This window comes from Neomonachus schauinslandi, chromosome 4 (assembly GCF_002201575.2).
Source record: "Neomonachus schauinslandi chromosome 4, ASM220157v2, whole genome shotgun sequence".
Classification (NCBI taxonomy): domain Eukaryota; kingdom Metazoa; phylum Chordata; class Mammalia; order Carnivora; family Phocidae; genus Neomonachus; species Neomonachus schauinslandi.
In genome coordinates this window covers 5,359,355-5,374,952 of record NC_058406.1, presented here as the reverse complement: position 1 = coordinate 5,374,952, position 15,598 = coordinate 5,359,355, and the positions used below count along the sequence as shown (strand labels likewise).

The window sequence follows — 15,598 nt, the reverse complement described above, 5'->3', positions numbered from 1 at the left end:
CAACATTTTAGCAATTGGGTGTTGAACTGTTCACATATTGTTCTGACAAAGGGGAAAGAGTAATGAGATATCTCCCCACTGAGCTGAGCTGTTAGGTAAGACTGACAGATTGTCATTTTAAGAACTCTATCTCAGAGCCAGCAAAGAGCTGGCATTGTTGAAATCCGGATGCTAATGCTAAGTGTCTATGAAAGTCCCCCCAAATTCTTGTTATTGTTATTTCTGCATTTTGGCAGAACATGGTGGAGAGTACACGGTTAGACTTTGGCAAACCTGCACGAAGCTATGTGTGTATTCATGTTTGTCTTATCATATCACATGTCTATGCATTTGCACCTTTTCCATAATATTCCATCATTCATTGTTTCTGAGAAGCCCCGAGTTATGGTCTTGTGGATTGCATAGGTAATGATTGAAATGTAGATAATCCTAAAAGGAGAAACCACCTCATTCTTGGAAATTTTTACCTTTTGCAGAGTGGTATTTGTGAAACCAGCTACTTTGATTAAAACCCTTTGGAATCTGCTTTGCTTATATCCTATCGATGCAAGATTTCACCATGGGCAGTGGCTATTACAACATAGTGGCTGCCGTGTTGTTGGTCATGAATTTTGAGAGGACAAGATCAATGCAGGATTCCTGTAGTAAATGCCCAGCTGGTAAGAGCCAAATTAACATGTGTGTTTGATCTGTTCTGTTGAACTCATGGTTCAGTTAGTCTAGTAGTCAGGGTTAATGAGTTCTGTTTCAGTGACTTTTTAAAAATTCATTCATTTACAAATATTTCTTGGGTGCTACAACTTAGCTGTGAATGTAGCCATGTCACTTAATCCCTTGCGCCCCAGCTTTGGCATCTGGGGATAATGAAAGAACCTATCTCGTTGCTCTGCTGGGAGGGATCCTATGATAGTTTCTGAACAGTGCATAGCACATGGCAAGACCTCAGTAAATGTCAGCCTTATCTGTGAGGACCTATGCTCAGACTGGGGGGCACAGCAAGGAATAAGAAGTGGCAGGGGGCTCCACAGAGTGGGGAAGAAGCAGACACATGTATTGTTAGTATACTGATGAAGGATGCTGATCTCCTGAATCCAGTCATATTGATCTCCTGGATCAATCAAGAGAAATCATTTTTTTTTTTGTTCAATAGATAAAGGAAACTGTTTTCTTTTTGTTGGTTTGTGTGATGCAGTATCTATACTTTCTTATTTGTAATTCTGCTGCTATGCTAAAGGCAACCTTGCAAATGTATAATTATAAAAGTCAATCAAAATAAGGTCACTGTGACATCTAGAAACTAATCATGTTTCTTACTCTAGTTTTCTTGTGAACTTCATAAAGCTTTGGGCGATTACTATGCATTGTCCAACAGTACACCTATTATCTATCTTCTTAGGTACTTTCTGTGGGAAAAACAAGGGTCAGATCTGCCTTCCTTGTCCTCCAAACAGTTTCTCCAGCACCAGTGGACAAACGGCCTGTGACATATGCAGGCAGTGTGAAGGTATGATTTAAAAGATGTATGTTGATCCAGACATGTGTTGGGACAACAGGTTTTTATTCCCTAGTATGTTGATCTCGGTGGAAAGTGTTAAGTGTTAACTATGCTGGTTCCTCTGTCAAAAGGCAGGTCCAGTAAAATAATTTGCTGTAAAAGCAATAATTTGTAGATTGAGGTTTTAAATATTAGAAGCAACACTCATTGACCAGAGAGAAGTGTTTAATTAGGAAAATGTAAAAATGTCTTCTATAGAGATTTAAACAATGAACTTTATACTTTAAGGTCATTAGGAACATTATAAGAGTGAGCATGGTTTGTGTGGGTTTGTTTAGGATGATTTTTATTGCAGAACATAAATTTGCTTCCTGGATTCAAAGATCAAGTGTAATGTAACTTGGGAAACTTTGTAGGTGTTTTCAGGACCAAGAAGGTGTGTTCCCCCATCAGCAATGCAGAGTGTGAGTGCATCTCAGGATTCCACTGCTTGGGGGCAGGATGCACCATGTGTGAACTGGATTGTAAACAAGGTCAAGAATTAACCAAAGAGGGTAGGTTTGCTCTTCTTCAATCTAGTGCAAGTCTGTTTATCTAGACATATGTCATTAATTTAGGTCTTGGTCCTTTTTATGTAAAGTAAAACAGATTAGTAGAACCTTAAAGTAACATGCAATGAACCACTGAGTCAAGTATATGATATTTACAAAATTATTTTTCAATCAATGGAAATAATTTGAAATCACAACATTTGTTATTCACCAGGATATGCCTTTGCATACATTCTATACATATATATACAATACTCTATGTACTATTAGAATAAAAACTTTAGTCATCTTGGGGTTTCGTTTCAAGAAGCATTGTTGAACAGCCTGTGTAGATTGTATTAAGTTAATGACTTTATTATTATGTAATTATGTTCATCACAGGAAAAGTTATGAAATCATAAAAAACTCCCTTTTTTATTGTTGCTTTAATTTTTATGCAGGTTGTAAAGACTGTCGCTTTGGGACATTTAATGATCAGAAACATGGCTCCTGTCAACCCTGGACAAAGTACATATAATTTCCTTTTGCTTTCAAAATAGAGAATCTGGATTAACATTTTTGGGTTTTTTATTTATTTATTTTTTTATAAAGTTTTGGTTGTTGTTTTTTTTTTTAATATTTTATTTATTTATTTGTTAGAGAGAGAGAGCACAAGCAGGGGGAATGGCAGGCAGAGGAAGAAGCAGTCTCCCCATCGAGCAAGGAGACCGACTAGGGACTCGATCCCAGGACATTGGGATCCTGACCTGAGCTGAAGGCAGACGCTTAACCGACTGAGCCACCCAGGCATCCCTGGGTTAACATTTTTAAAGACAAAGAATGTTATCACTGAAGTTTTAAAAAACCTCTCTGGGGCACCTGGCTGGCTCAGTCGGTGGAGCATGTGACTCTTGATCTCAGGGTCATGAGTTAAGCCCCACGTGGGCCTATCAAATATAAGCATAGAAGAGCATATGAACAGGCAGTGTGTGAACAGTATGAGGTAGGAGTGATTTGATACAAAGCGGGCATTTTCTCCAGAAATACTGCCCAGAGCATTTAGCTCAGATTTACTAGAACTTTGTTACTGTCTGCCCCAGCTGTTCTGTTCTGTTTCCTTCCAATCTCTTTGCTGCCTCTTACCTTTCCTCACTGATCACTCAGCCCATCTTCAAGGGTGCAAGGCCAGCATTGAGGATGATACAAGAAGGGTAAATTATGTTTCCTACCCTCAAAAACACAACACCTACTTGGTCAAACAAGACCATCACAGAAGTAAAACAGCCAACAGCACACATGGGAATATGCCTGTTGACCTGTGTGATCAGGACCAGAACTACTCAGAGTGTGGTCTGTGGACAGGTGCTGGTCCACGGACAGTCTGTGGTGTCTGGCAATTGGCGGAGTCATATGTGTCCGTCAACTCTAATAAAAATTGAAGTCTTGTATTTTGTATGCCTTTGTTCTTTTTTTCATTTGATTTTCTTACTAGAAAATCATTTTGATTATTATTTTCCATTTACATTCTTAGGTGTTACAAAAATATTGGTTCGTACAGATTGGGGAAGTTTTTTTTTTTAAGGTCTTTCGACACAAGTAGTTCAGAGAAGTCAATGAGTCTGCATGGAAAGTGGGATTGAACTGCTTTTGGAGGAAGAGTCAGTTTGCATTAGGTAAAGGGATGAGGGAAAAGACAGAACAATGGTGATGGTGATGATGGTATGTTGATGGGGATGATGATGGTGGTGATGATAGCTACCATTTATTGGGATGTGTGGGTCTGGGTTCATAACATCCAGCCCTACAAGTGTGTCCCTGGGGTCATTCATTTGCTCTTCACGACAGTCCTCGGTGCATGTATTCCTTATTTTACAGATGAGAAAACAAGCTTGGAGAGATTTTCTTAACTTGTCCATGGTCATTCTGCACAGAGACAGACCCTGGGCTCAAACCCTTGTCTGTCTGATGCCAACACATCATAAGGTTAGGAACTCCTAACCCTTATGCTAGGTTGTCTGTCCTTCATATATGCCAGAGATGGTCAAATATGCTTAAGAAATTGAGGGTGAGAGACTAACCAGGCAAAACAGTCTGGAGACAGCTGTGGGACAGGGCTCCCCAGCCTGGGAAGAAAGAAGAATCCAGTTAGGTGGGTAGAATAGGGTGAATTATGGAGAACTGTGAAAGTTAGAAGAAGCCAGTCAGTCAAGTGTATGTTTTCCGTAGTATCTCTATGAACCCAGACCCACACATCTTTGTCACTAGGCTGCTTTATTGGATGGAAAATGTCAATATTTTTAATTAGAATGACCTGTACCTAAATTAATTATTTGAACTCTTTTCATTGGATGGCCTAAGCTGTTCTTTGGGTGGCAAGTCTGTACTTGTGAATGGGACAAAGGAAAGTGACGCAGTATGTGGACCAGCTTCAGCTGACTTCTCTCCAGGTACAGCCTCTGCCCCCACGCCTGCCCCTGCAAGAGATCCAGGTAGCTGGTTCATTGCTGTTGAATCAGAGTGGATGTAGTATGGCTATTCTGATTGGAATCTAAATCACCGCAATACTGTGATGCCTCACGTCTCTGCCTACGATGGGCACCTCCTGCATGCCTTCCTTGTTTTATCCTGGCATCAAGAAACCCATCAACTTTTTTCAAGTGTTTGTCATGCAATCTGAGACATACATTAGTAAGCAGAACAAGGTGAAACTACCCAGCCAAATACTACACCTTTGATAATGTCAAATTAAGGGGATGATGGAGTCCCATATTTTCTATATTCTAGAGAGGCCAAGCCATTTAATTTTTGTGGGCCTCTGGAAAAATTATTTAGGTTTTTAAGAAAAGTTTTCTTATGTGCAAGCAAGTTTATTAGGTTAGCTGGTTAGAGATGTCCAAGGCACCACTTCTCCTTGTGATTAGGGGTTTACCAATGTAACTATAAATATATGTATATTTGCAAAACTGTATATCTGCATGTATTTCTCCTTTTGCTTTTTTTTAAAGGTCACACCCCCCAGATCATCATCTTTCTTGCACTGACTTCGGCTGCCGTGCTGTTCCTGGTGTTCTTTCTCGTGCTCTGTTTCTCTGTTCTTAAACATGGCAGAAAGAAACTCCTGTATTTATTCAAACAACGTAAGACCAATATAAACATATTCGATATGAGCTCTTCTGAGGCAAGGCTTTTTACAGTAGAAAGGAAAAGATTATTTTTTTGGTTAGCATAGCACAGAGGTTATCAAGCAGGGGCAATTTTGCCCCCGAGGGGACATTTGGTAATGTCTGGAGACAGTTTTGATGATCACAACCTTGGGGGTGTGGAGAGCATCTAGTGAAAGGAGTCAGAGATGCTGCTGAAATTCTACAATGCACAGGAAAACAGTTACCCACCCCCCCCCAAGCTCTCACCAAAATCTCTGATTTAAAGAATTATCCTTCCCGCCTTCACCCCCACCTACAATACAAATGCTTTGCCAAGAGTAGTGATGAGTAATTAGTGAGTTGCAATGAAACTGTAATCCATTTTTTAAATTTTTAGGCCATTTAAAAAAACTTTCTATTTTGAAATAATTATAGGTTTGCCGGAAGTTGTAAAGACAGTACAGAAAAGTCTCATGTCGTTCATGGGGTTACATCTTCTGTAACTAGAGCACAATATGAAAACCAGACAGTTGACTTTGGCACATTGTGTGTGTCTAGCTGTGTGTCGTTTGGTCACACGTGTAGATTGGCGTAACCTCCAGCCCAATCAATACAGAAGTATTCTCTCACCACCAGGATCCCCTCCTGCTGGTCCTCTGTGGTCACATACACTCCCTCCCCACTCCCTCCTGGCAGCACAATTCTGTTTTCCATCTCTACACTTTTTTTTCCAAAGATTTTATTTATTTATTTGTCAGAGACAGAGAGAGAGGGAGTACAAGCAGGCGGAGCAGCAGGCAGAGGGAGAAGCAGGCTCCCTGCTGAGCAGGAAGCCCAATGCAGGACTTGATCCCAGGACCCTGGGATCATGACCTGAGCAGAAGGCAGATGATTAACGACTGAGCCACCCAGGTGTCCCCCATCTCTACACTTTTGTCACTTAGAGAATGTTATATAAATAGAAGCATGCAATATATAAGTGGATTATAAGCATGTGACCTTTTCAGATTAGCTTTTTTCACTCAGCTTAATGTCACTGAGATCCACCCAAGGCATGATGTGCTTCAACTGTGGGCTCTTTTTTTTGTTTTGTTTTAACCGCTGACCAGTGTTCCGTGGCATGGTTGAACCTCAGTTTGTTTGACCATTCACCAACTGAGGGACATTTTGATAGTTTCCAGTTTTTGACTATTGCATATAAAGCCTTTGTGAATAATCGAGTACAGGTTATGTGTAGACGTAAGTTTTCACATTGCTAACATAAAAGCCCAGGAGTGCAATTTCTGGGCCATATGGTTTGTTGTTTTAAGAAACTGCTGAACTACTTTCTGGAGGAGTTGTACCATTAACATTCCACCAGTGGCATATGAGCTATCCTTTCTCCTCACTCTTGCCAGCATTTTGTACTGCCACAGTTTCTTACCCAGCTGTGCGAAGAGGAATACAGTGATAGCCCACTGTGATCATTTGCCTTCCCCTAAGGGTCAAACATCTTTTCACGTACTTCTTTTTTTTTTTTTTTTTAAGGTTTTATTTATTTGAGAGAGAGAGAGAGAGCACAAGCAGGGCCAGGGGAGAGAATGAGGGAGAAGCAGGCTCCCCATCTAGCAAGGAGCCCGACCCTGGGATCATGACCTGAGCCAAAGGCAGACGCTTAACCGACTGAGCCACCCAGGCGCCCCTCACGTACTTATTTTACAACTGTGTATTTTCCTCAGTGAAAGGTTCTTTCATGTCTTTGGTCTATTTTCTAATTGGATTTTTGTCTGTCTTACTGTTGACATTGGAGAGTCCTTGATACCTTCTAGATGAGTCCTTCGGCAGGTGTGTGGTTTGTGTTTCTGCCCACTCTGTAGCTCGCCTTTCCCTCCTCTTCATGGAGTCTTCTGCAGAGAAAAAAATTTTAATTTTGATAAAGTACAATTTGCCAGTTTTTTTCATTTATGGAGTCATGTCTGAGAACTCTTCAAGTCCTGGATCGCAAAGATTTTTATTTTCTCCTTTCTCAATGTTTTACATTTAAATCGTGGTTTATTTTTAGTTAAGTGTTGTATAAGGTGTGAGAGGTTTAGGTCAAGAATTTTTTTTTTTTGCCTTCGATGTCCAATTGCTCCAGCATCACTTGTTGAAAACATTATCCTTCCTCTACTGAATTGCTTTTGTGGCTTTCTCGAAAATCAGTTAATTATACTTGTGCAGGAGCTATTTCTGGTTTTTCCCTTTTGTTCCAGTGTTCTGTGTGTTTATTCTCTGCCAGGACCACACTGTCTTGATTACTGTGGCTATAAAACAGTTCTTGAAAGTAGGTAGAGGGTAGATGGATTTTTCCCACTTTATTCTTCTTTTTCAACATTGTTTTAGCTATTCTACTTCCTTTGCATTTCCATATAAATTTTTAGGACAATCTTATCTGTATCTACAAGAAGTCAGCTGGGATTCTGATAGCAACTGTGGTAAACCTGTATATTAATTTAGTGAGAATTGATGTCTTTACTATGTTAAGTATTTATGTCTTAACATAGTAAAGACATTTCTTTTATTTCTTTTTCTTTTATTTCTTTCATCAGCATTTTGTGGTTTTCAGCATACCAATCCTTAGCATGTAAATTTTTTTAAGAATTGCAAATGGTATTTTATATTAAATATTGTTTTCCAGCTGTTCGCTGTTATTCTATAAGAGTATAGTTGATTTTCATAGATTGATCTTGTATTCAGTGATCTTGCTGAACTCACTTATTAGTTCTAGGAGCATGTTGTAAATTCCTTGGGATTTTACATGGACTATAATGTCATCTGTAAATAGAGACCGTTTCATTTTTTCCTTTCCAATCTGCATTTCTTTTTTTTCTTTTTCTTGACTTTATGTTAGCTAGAACTTCCAGCACTATGTCAAATAAAGTATGGTCAGGGTGAATATCCTTGCCTCACTTCTAATCTTAGGGAAAAAACATTCAGTCTCTCACCAGTAAGTATGATGTAAACAATAGGTTTTTAGTAGATCTTTTTTATCAAGTTGAGGAAGTCCCTCCTCTATTTCTAGTTTTCTGGTGTTTAATTTTGTCAAATGCTTTTTCTGCATCAATTGATATGATCATGTGACTTTTCTTCATCAGCCTAAGATGGTGGATTACATAGATTCGTGTTTGAATATTGAACCAGCCTTGCATCCCTAGACTAAATTTCACTTGGTCATGGTATATAATCCTTTTTATATATTGCTTAATTCTATTTGTTAATATTTTGTTAAGAATTTTTGTAGCTACATTCACATGAGGGATAGTGGTCTATTTTTTTTTTTTCTAGAATTGTCTTTGTCTGGTTTTGGTATCAGAGTAATACTGGCTTCCTCAAATAAGTTGGGATGTGTTCCTTCTTTGCTGGAAGAGATTGTGTAGAGTGATGTTAATTCTTCTTTAGATAGTTGGTAGAATTCTCTAGTGAAACTATCTGGACTTGAAGATTTTTCTTTTTGAAGATTTTTAATTACAAAATCAATTTCCTTTTTTTTTTAAGAAAGATATGAATCTTTCTTTTATTTATTTATTTATTTATTTATTTATTTATTTGAGAAAGAGAGAATGAGAGAGAGCACATGAGGGGGGGGAGGGTCAGAGGGAGAAACAGACTCCCTGCCGAGCAGGGAGCCCGATGCTGGACTCGATCCAGGGACTCCAGGATCATGACCTGAGCCGAAGGCAGTCGCCCAACCAACTGAGCCACCCAGGCACCCCAAAATCAATTTCCTTAATAATTGTAGGACTATTCAGGTTATTTACTTCATAGAGAGTGCGTTGTGATCGTGTTTTTTGAGGAATTGGTCCATTTCCTTGAAGTTGTGAAATGTATGTGTTTAAGTTATTCATAGTATTCCCTTATTATCCATTTAATTCTCCAAATATATTTGTGAGCTTGTGTATTTCCCCTTTCAGTTTTGTCAGATTCAGCTTCACTATTTTTTTTAAAGATTGATTGATTGATTGATTGATTGATTGATTTGACAGAGAGAGACACAGCGAGAGAGGGAACATAAACAGGGGGTGTGGGAGAGGGAGAAGCAGGCTTCCCGCTGAGCAGAGCCCGATGTGGGGTTTGATCCCAGGACCCTGGGATCATGACCTGAGCCAAAGGCAGACGCTCAATGACTGAGCCACCCAGACACCCCCAGCTTTACCTATTTTGCAGCTTGATTGATGTACACATATTTAGTATTGCTAAATACTGGGTAAATACTGGTCTTCTGGGTAAATTGACTTTTTTAAAATTGTGAAAGTTCCCTCTCTGTGCTGATAATTCTCCACAGCAGCTGGAGCTGTGATTCAGCTCCTTGCCTGGGCAAACCAGGCTCTATAGTGGGCAAAACTCCTTGTTTGAGGGTCTGAATCAGGCAGATTTGCACCCCATCAACTTCCCTAGTCAGGGTGAACCCTCAACTTGGCTCTGCAGATAAACAAAGCTACTGGTTGGGATTGCTACTTGGACTCTGCAAAGATGTACTCAGTCTGCCAAGATCTGTGTGCTGGTTGCTGCAAGCTCCTCTCCCTTCTGCAACACAGTCAGATTCCCAGTGGTTGGATGCTGCATGTTCCCCTGCCTTTCCTGTGGTGCGAGATCAGACTAGGAGCTCCCATAAAGGGACCCCAATGCTGGGAGAAGCTGGAGGTTCCCTTTGGGTCCTCTTTTCCCACTGGAGGAGCCAGAAGCTTGGGGAGACCTGTCTGTGTGGTGCTGTCCTGGCCTGCCAGAGGGGCAATGTGGTCAATGGTAACTGCTTCTCTTACCCTCCTAAAACAGTCTGTTTTGGTCTTTGTGATGCAGAGGTGGGTGCTCCAGCCTCATCCCCATGTTCTAGGATTCTGTCAGTGGTGTCTTGTTCTTGAATAGTTGTTAGCTGTTCTTATAAAGGAGACCAAAGTTGGGAACAAACTATGTTGCCCTCTTGTGATGTCACTCCCCTTGGTTATTTTTTTTTACAGCAAAAAGCATGTAATATTAAGGCAGGCACTTTTGCTTTGTCGGGCTATAAAAAAAGATCTGTTTAAGATGAAAAGTTGCTCAGGGCTGGATGGCTCAGTCAGTTAAGGGTCCAACTCTTGATTTTGGCTCAGGTCATGATCTCAGGGTCCTGAGATTGAGCCCACATTGGGCTCCACACTCAGCACAGAGTCTTTTTGTCCCTCTCCCTCTGCTCCTCGCCCTCCACCCCCGACTTGCACACACACACACACACACACACTCTCTCTCTCTCTCAAATAAATAAATAAAATCTTTTTTAAAAAGATGAAAAGTTGCTCAGCAGTAACACAAATACTTCACCCTAACATGTAAAAGGAAACCAGGAAATTAATGTACAAATCAATTCTTTAATTGCCGATAGATAGAAGTAGTGGGAGTATCTTTAATATCTTGGTGCCATAAGCATTTCATTCAAAAGAAACTGTCTAGTGTGTAATCTGAGTAACCCTCAAGACTAAAATCCATACTGCTTAATTGAAACTATGGTTACGTTTGGGATATGACTAATTTTGTGCTATAGTGATTCATGCTCAAGTTTTTAGCCATCGTAGAAAATAAAGAAAATAGTTTTTCAGGACCAATAAGAGTAATTGGTAAGAAGAAATTGTAAATAATCCTGAGAAAAAGCTCCTACTTGCTATTATCTCTCTTATTGATAAACTTGTTCAAATTAGAGTTGAGCATGGTTGTGACTTAGAGATGTCCTGTGACTGTGATTTACAGAAACTGGATGTTAAATGGCTAAAACAAACAGCAAAAGATAAGTTGTTTTTAAATCACTTTTCAGCATTTATGAGACCAGTACAAACTGCTCAAGAGGAAGATGCCTGTAGTTGCCGATTTCCAGAAGAAGAAGAAGGAGAATGTGAGCTGTAAAGCAGAAACCCAAAATTCCACTGGGACTGTCTTGAGAAGAATCACAGGAGAAACATGAATGATCCCACCATCATATCTTTTTAAATTGAAGACACTGGTCCTAGATAAGACTCAGGATTACCCCCAAGTTTTCTCAAAATACTGACAGGTTGGCCTTTAAAAAATGTACCCCTTTTAGCGCATGTATGGGACAGAGCTTGTGGGAAAGGGGCATTTTCTAGATAATGCTTAATAGGCTTCAGCTAGTTTGTTTTTGAAATCCAAAGAGAATTATACTTAAAATTACATCACGTAGGCTAATGGCCCAGCTAAAATGATAGTTAAAAATCAATTCCATTTTGTGTGTGTGTGTGCTAATATAACATATGACAAAAAGCCATAAGATGCAGGAAATACCCCCAACCAAATTTTCCATTGGTTCAAATATTCAAGACAATGAGCTCTACTGATATGAGGGGGGAAATTATGACAGTGCCCAGATTTGAGGTCAAGGGAAAAATATCTCAGACCTTGAGGGAGAGTTTTGGAAAGAGTTCCAATGTCTGCAAATTTTGTGGTCCCCTCCATCTTCGTATCTTCTGCTTCGTGCTGCTCCTCTCTGAACCAGGGCTTACATTTTGGTTCTTTGTTGTTGTTTAAAATTTTTTATTTATTATTGAAGTATAATTGACAAACAATGTTATATTAGTTTCAGGTGTACAACATAGAGGCTCCACAATTCTGTACATTACTCAGTGCTCACCACGATAAGTATTGTCCCCATCTGTTACCATACAATGTTATTACAGTATTATTGACCGTATTCCCGACGCTGTACTTTTCATCTCTGTGACTTGTTTATTTTATAATTAGAAGTTTGTGTCTCTTAATCCCCTTCATCTGTTTTGCCCATTTAAAAAAAATAGCTTATGTGTTTTTAATTCTTAAGAACATTAAAAATAATATCTGGCACATACCCTAGATAAATGGAACAGGTGGGAATGAATAATGGTAGAATGAAGTCCCATGAACCCATAGCCCAAACAGAGGACTAGAGCGGAGTTGTCAAACTCCCACAGGCCAGATATGAGGGGTCACGTGTCTCTGGATGGCTTATGAGCTAAAAATGATTTTTACATGTTTAAATAGTTAAAAACAAATCAAAAGAAGATTAATATCTAATGACATGAAAAAGTATGTAAAATTCAAATTTCAGAGTCCATAAATAAAGTTTTATTGGAACAAACAACCACACTCAGGTGGCTTTTGCGTTACAACAGCAGATTTGAGTAGAGACAAGACACTGTAAAGCCCACAAAGCCTACAATATTGACCATCTGACCCTTCATAGGGTCAGAGTCAAGGTCAACCACCATCTGTGTTGCTTCCCTCCCTCATCTGCCTACCTCCCCACCTTGTCCCCAGGCACGCTCTCTCGGAACTCAATTTGATCCATTCCCTTGCTTAAAAAAAGAATCATTGCTCATATATTTATGTACCCCAAAACTATGTTATTTAATTTTGCTTGTTTTTGAGCTTTATGAAAATGGTATTATGCTGTATGTGACTTGCTTTAATCACTCAAAATTCTATTTATAAAGACTCATTCATGTTATTGTGTATAACTAGAATGCATTCTTTCTGATGATTGTATCATTTTACAAATATACCGTAATTTATCGATCCATTCTGAACCAAAGGACGTTTGAGTTGTTTCCAGGTTTTTTTGCAATTATAGACAATGTTGATATGAATGTTCTTTTGTGTGTGTGTTTTGTGGAAGTGTCTCTAGGGAAACTTCCTTAGAGTGAAATTTCTGGGTCTTAGGGCACATGAATGTTCAACCTTATGAGCTAAGTTATGCAGAAATAAAAAACGACCCTCCTTACCACCCCCCCCAATCTTAATGGACTACAGCAAAACAACAGAGATGCAGAGATGCATTTCTTGCTGTCATCACATGCTGGCCGTGGCTCCATCCCACATTATGTCACTCGGGTTTAGATGGAAGGAGCAGCTTCCACTTGGAATGTTGGGTGTCTCATGACAAAGGGGTACTGGCCACTTTGTTCACAGCTGGTTGGCTAGATTCTAACCTTTAGAGCAAATCACACAGTGAAGCTGTGCATCAACGGGGTGGAAGGCATAATCTTCACCCAGGGAGGACCAGAAAATATGCCTGAACAATAAGAAGTCCGCTGTGGTGCTGAACTGCTTTTCAGAACAGTGGTTCTAAGTCATGCACCTGTCAGCCTCACTGAATCCCATCCTTGCTACCCTCCTGGATCGTCAAACTCTTAACTTTGCCCATCTAGTGGGTTTAAGAGGGCATCTCACTGTGGTCTAATTTGCATTTCCCAAATTACTAATGAGCATCTTGTCACATGTTCTTACATCATTTGTGTTTCTTTTTGTGAAACACTTGCTCATGTTTTTTGCTCATTTTTTAAAAAGATTTATTTATTTGAGAGAAAGAGAGCATCCGTGGAGGGGCAGAGGGGGAGGAAGAGGAGAGAGAATCCTCAAGCAGGTTCCCTGCTGAGCACAGAGCCGGCTCATCCCACGACCTTGAGATCATGACCTGAGCTGAAATCAAGAGTCAGAGGCTTAACCCACTGTGCCACCCAGGTGCCCCATTTCCCACTCATTTTTAAAAACTTGGTTGTCTTTTTCTTATTGGTTCATAGTTCTTCATATATTCTAGATAATAATCTTTGGTCACTTGTATATGTTATAAATATCTGCCTTGTTTGTAATCTTTTTCTTTTTTACATTATGGCTTTTTCAGTCTTTCCAGTAATAAGCAAAAAAATTCTTACCTTAATTTGGTTAAATGTACAGCTCATTTCTTATATAGTTAACACATTTTTTCTTTCCCGATTAAAGAAGCCCCTCCCTGCCCCAGTATCATAAAGATACTTTCTCACCTTTCATTCTGAAAGTTTTAAGTGTTTACTTAAGTCTAAACTATCAAGAACTGCCTATTGCATGTGTTGTGAGGTCGTGGTCCAACTGTGAGTTCTGTGTGCGGATAACCACTAGACCCAATGCCATTTATTCCATGGTCCTTTTCCCTGCGGATCTACACCACCACCTCTGTCCTTCACCGAGTTTCCACATGTCCGTGCATCCATTCCTACGCTCTCTGTTCTGTTCCATTGGTCAAGAAGACTGTCCCCATGCAAATACCACACTGTCTTTGTTACAGCAGCTTTATAAAAGCTCTTGATACCTGGTAGGACAAATATTTAATTTAATGTCCCACAAAATTTTATAAAGTTTCTCCAGAAACTTTGTACATCATTTATTAGATTTATTTCTAGGTACCTTGCTTTGTGTTTGCTTCTTATTTTATAATTTTTATTTATTATTATTATTATTTTTTAAGTGGGCCCCATGCCCAACGTGGGGCTTGAACTCACAACCCTGAGATCAAGAGTTGCACACTCTACTGACTGAGCCAACCAGGCACCCCTGTGTTTGCTTTTTTTTTTTTTTTTAATCATTTTTTTTTTTTTTTTTTTTTTTTTTTTTTTTTAATCACTTTTTTTTTTTTTAAGATTTTATTTATTTATTTGAGACAGAGAGAATGAGAGACAGAGAGCATGAGAGGGAGGAGGGTCAGAGGGAGAAGCAGACTCCCTGCTGAGCAGGGAGCCCGATGCGGGACTCGATCCCAGGACTCCAGGATCATGACCTGAGCCGAAGGCAGTCGCTTAACCAACTGAGCCACCCAGGCGCCCCCTGTGTTTGCTTTTTAAGTGGTTTTGTTTGTTGCCAGAGTATAAAGATGTAGGTGATTTGCTTATGTTAGTTTATAGCCAGTCTCCTTGCTAAACTTCTTTATTATTTTTGATAGTACATATGTAGATTCTTTTGGGTTTTCTGTTCAATCATGTTATTTGTTATAATAATAGTTTCTTCCTTTTCTAATCCTTTGTTTTTTATGTCTTTTCTGCTTGACTTAGTGCTGGGTCTTGCAGTGCACTGTAATAGTCTTTTCCATCTTATTTATAGGGGATATTTTCAGGAAAATTTTTTTTTAAATATACTTCATCAGGTCAAGTTCCCTTCTGCTCCTGGCTTGTGAAGTGGGTTAGTTTTTATTTTTAAATCATGAATGCATATTGAATTTTACCAAATGATTTTTCTGGGGAAGAAAAGAATAATTTGCTGATGAGTCAGCCAGTGGTTCTATCATCTTTGACTTGGATCTGAACTTCAGCCACATTCCAAGAAAATTAGTGCCTGAAAGAAATATAATGTAATAATAGGTATTTCCATTTTCCTCCCTTCTTTAAAGGATGCATTTTGTTTAACGTTTTGGTGTATGATGTAATTATATGTGCTCAGAAAAAATCTGTTGTTTTAATTTAAATAGATCAAGTACCTTCATTTATCTTTGAATTTTGTGGATTACCAGTGCCACTTCAAGACCAAGGCTGGGGTATAAATTCTAATGTGGCTTTCCCTCTCAGCTTTGGGCACCTGGTGTATAATTCTCTGTGGTCCATTATCCACATACATAAAAGGATCGGTCATGCTCTACCGTCTTGGGTCAC

The 15,598-nt window shown here is 39.3% G+C and overlaps 1 protein-coding gene across 1 annotated transcript; it reads left to right on the top strand.

The window, feature by feature from the left end:
• The first annotated feature begins 559 nt into the window (after positions 1 to 559).
• TNFRSF9 (TNF receptor superfamily member 9) lies at positions 560 to 11,183 on the top strand. The gene is made up of 7 exons (XM_021683404.1): positions 560 to 659; positions 1,397 to 1,504; positions 1,912 to 2,049; positions 2,487 to 2,553; positions 4,384 to 4,514; positions 5,031 to 5,162; positions 10,969 to 11,183. Exons 1-7 carry the CDS (start codon positions 560 to 562, stop codon positions 11,055 to 11,057), a joined length of 765 nt encoding a protein of 254 aa, XP_021539079.1. The 3' UTR covers positions 11,058 to 11,183.
• Positions 11,184 to 15,598: the final 4,415 nt, after the last annotated feature.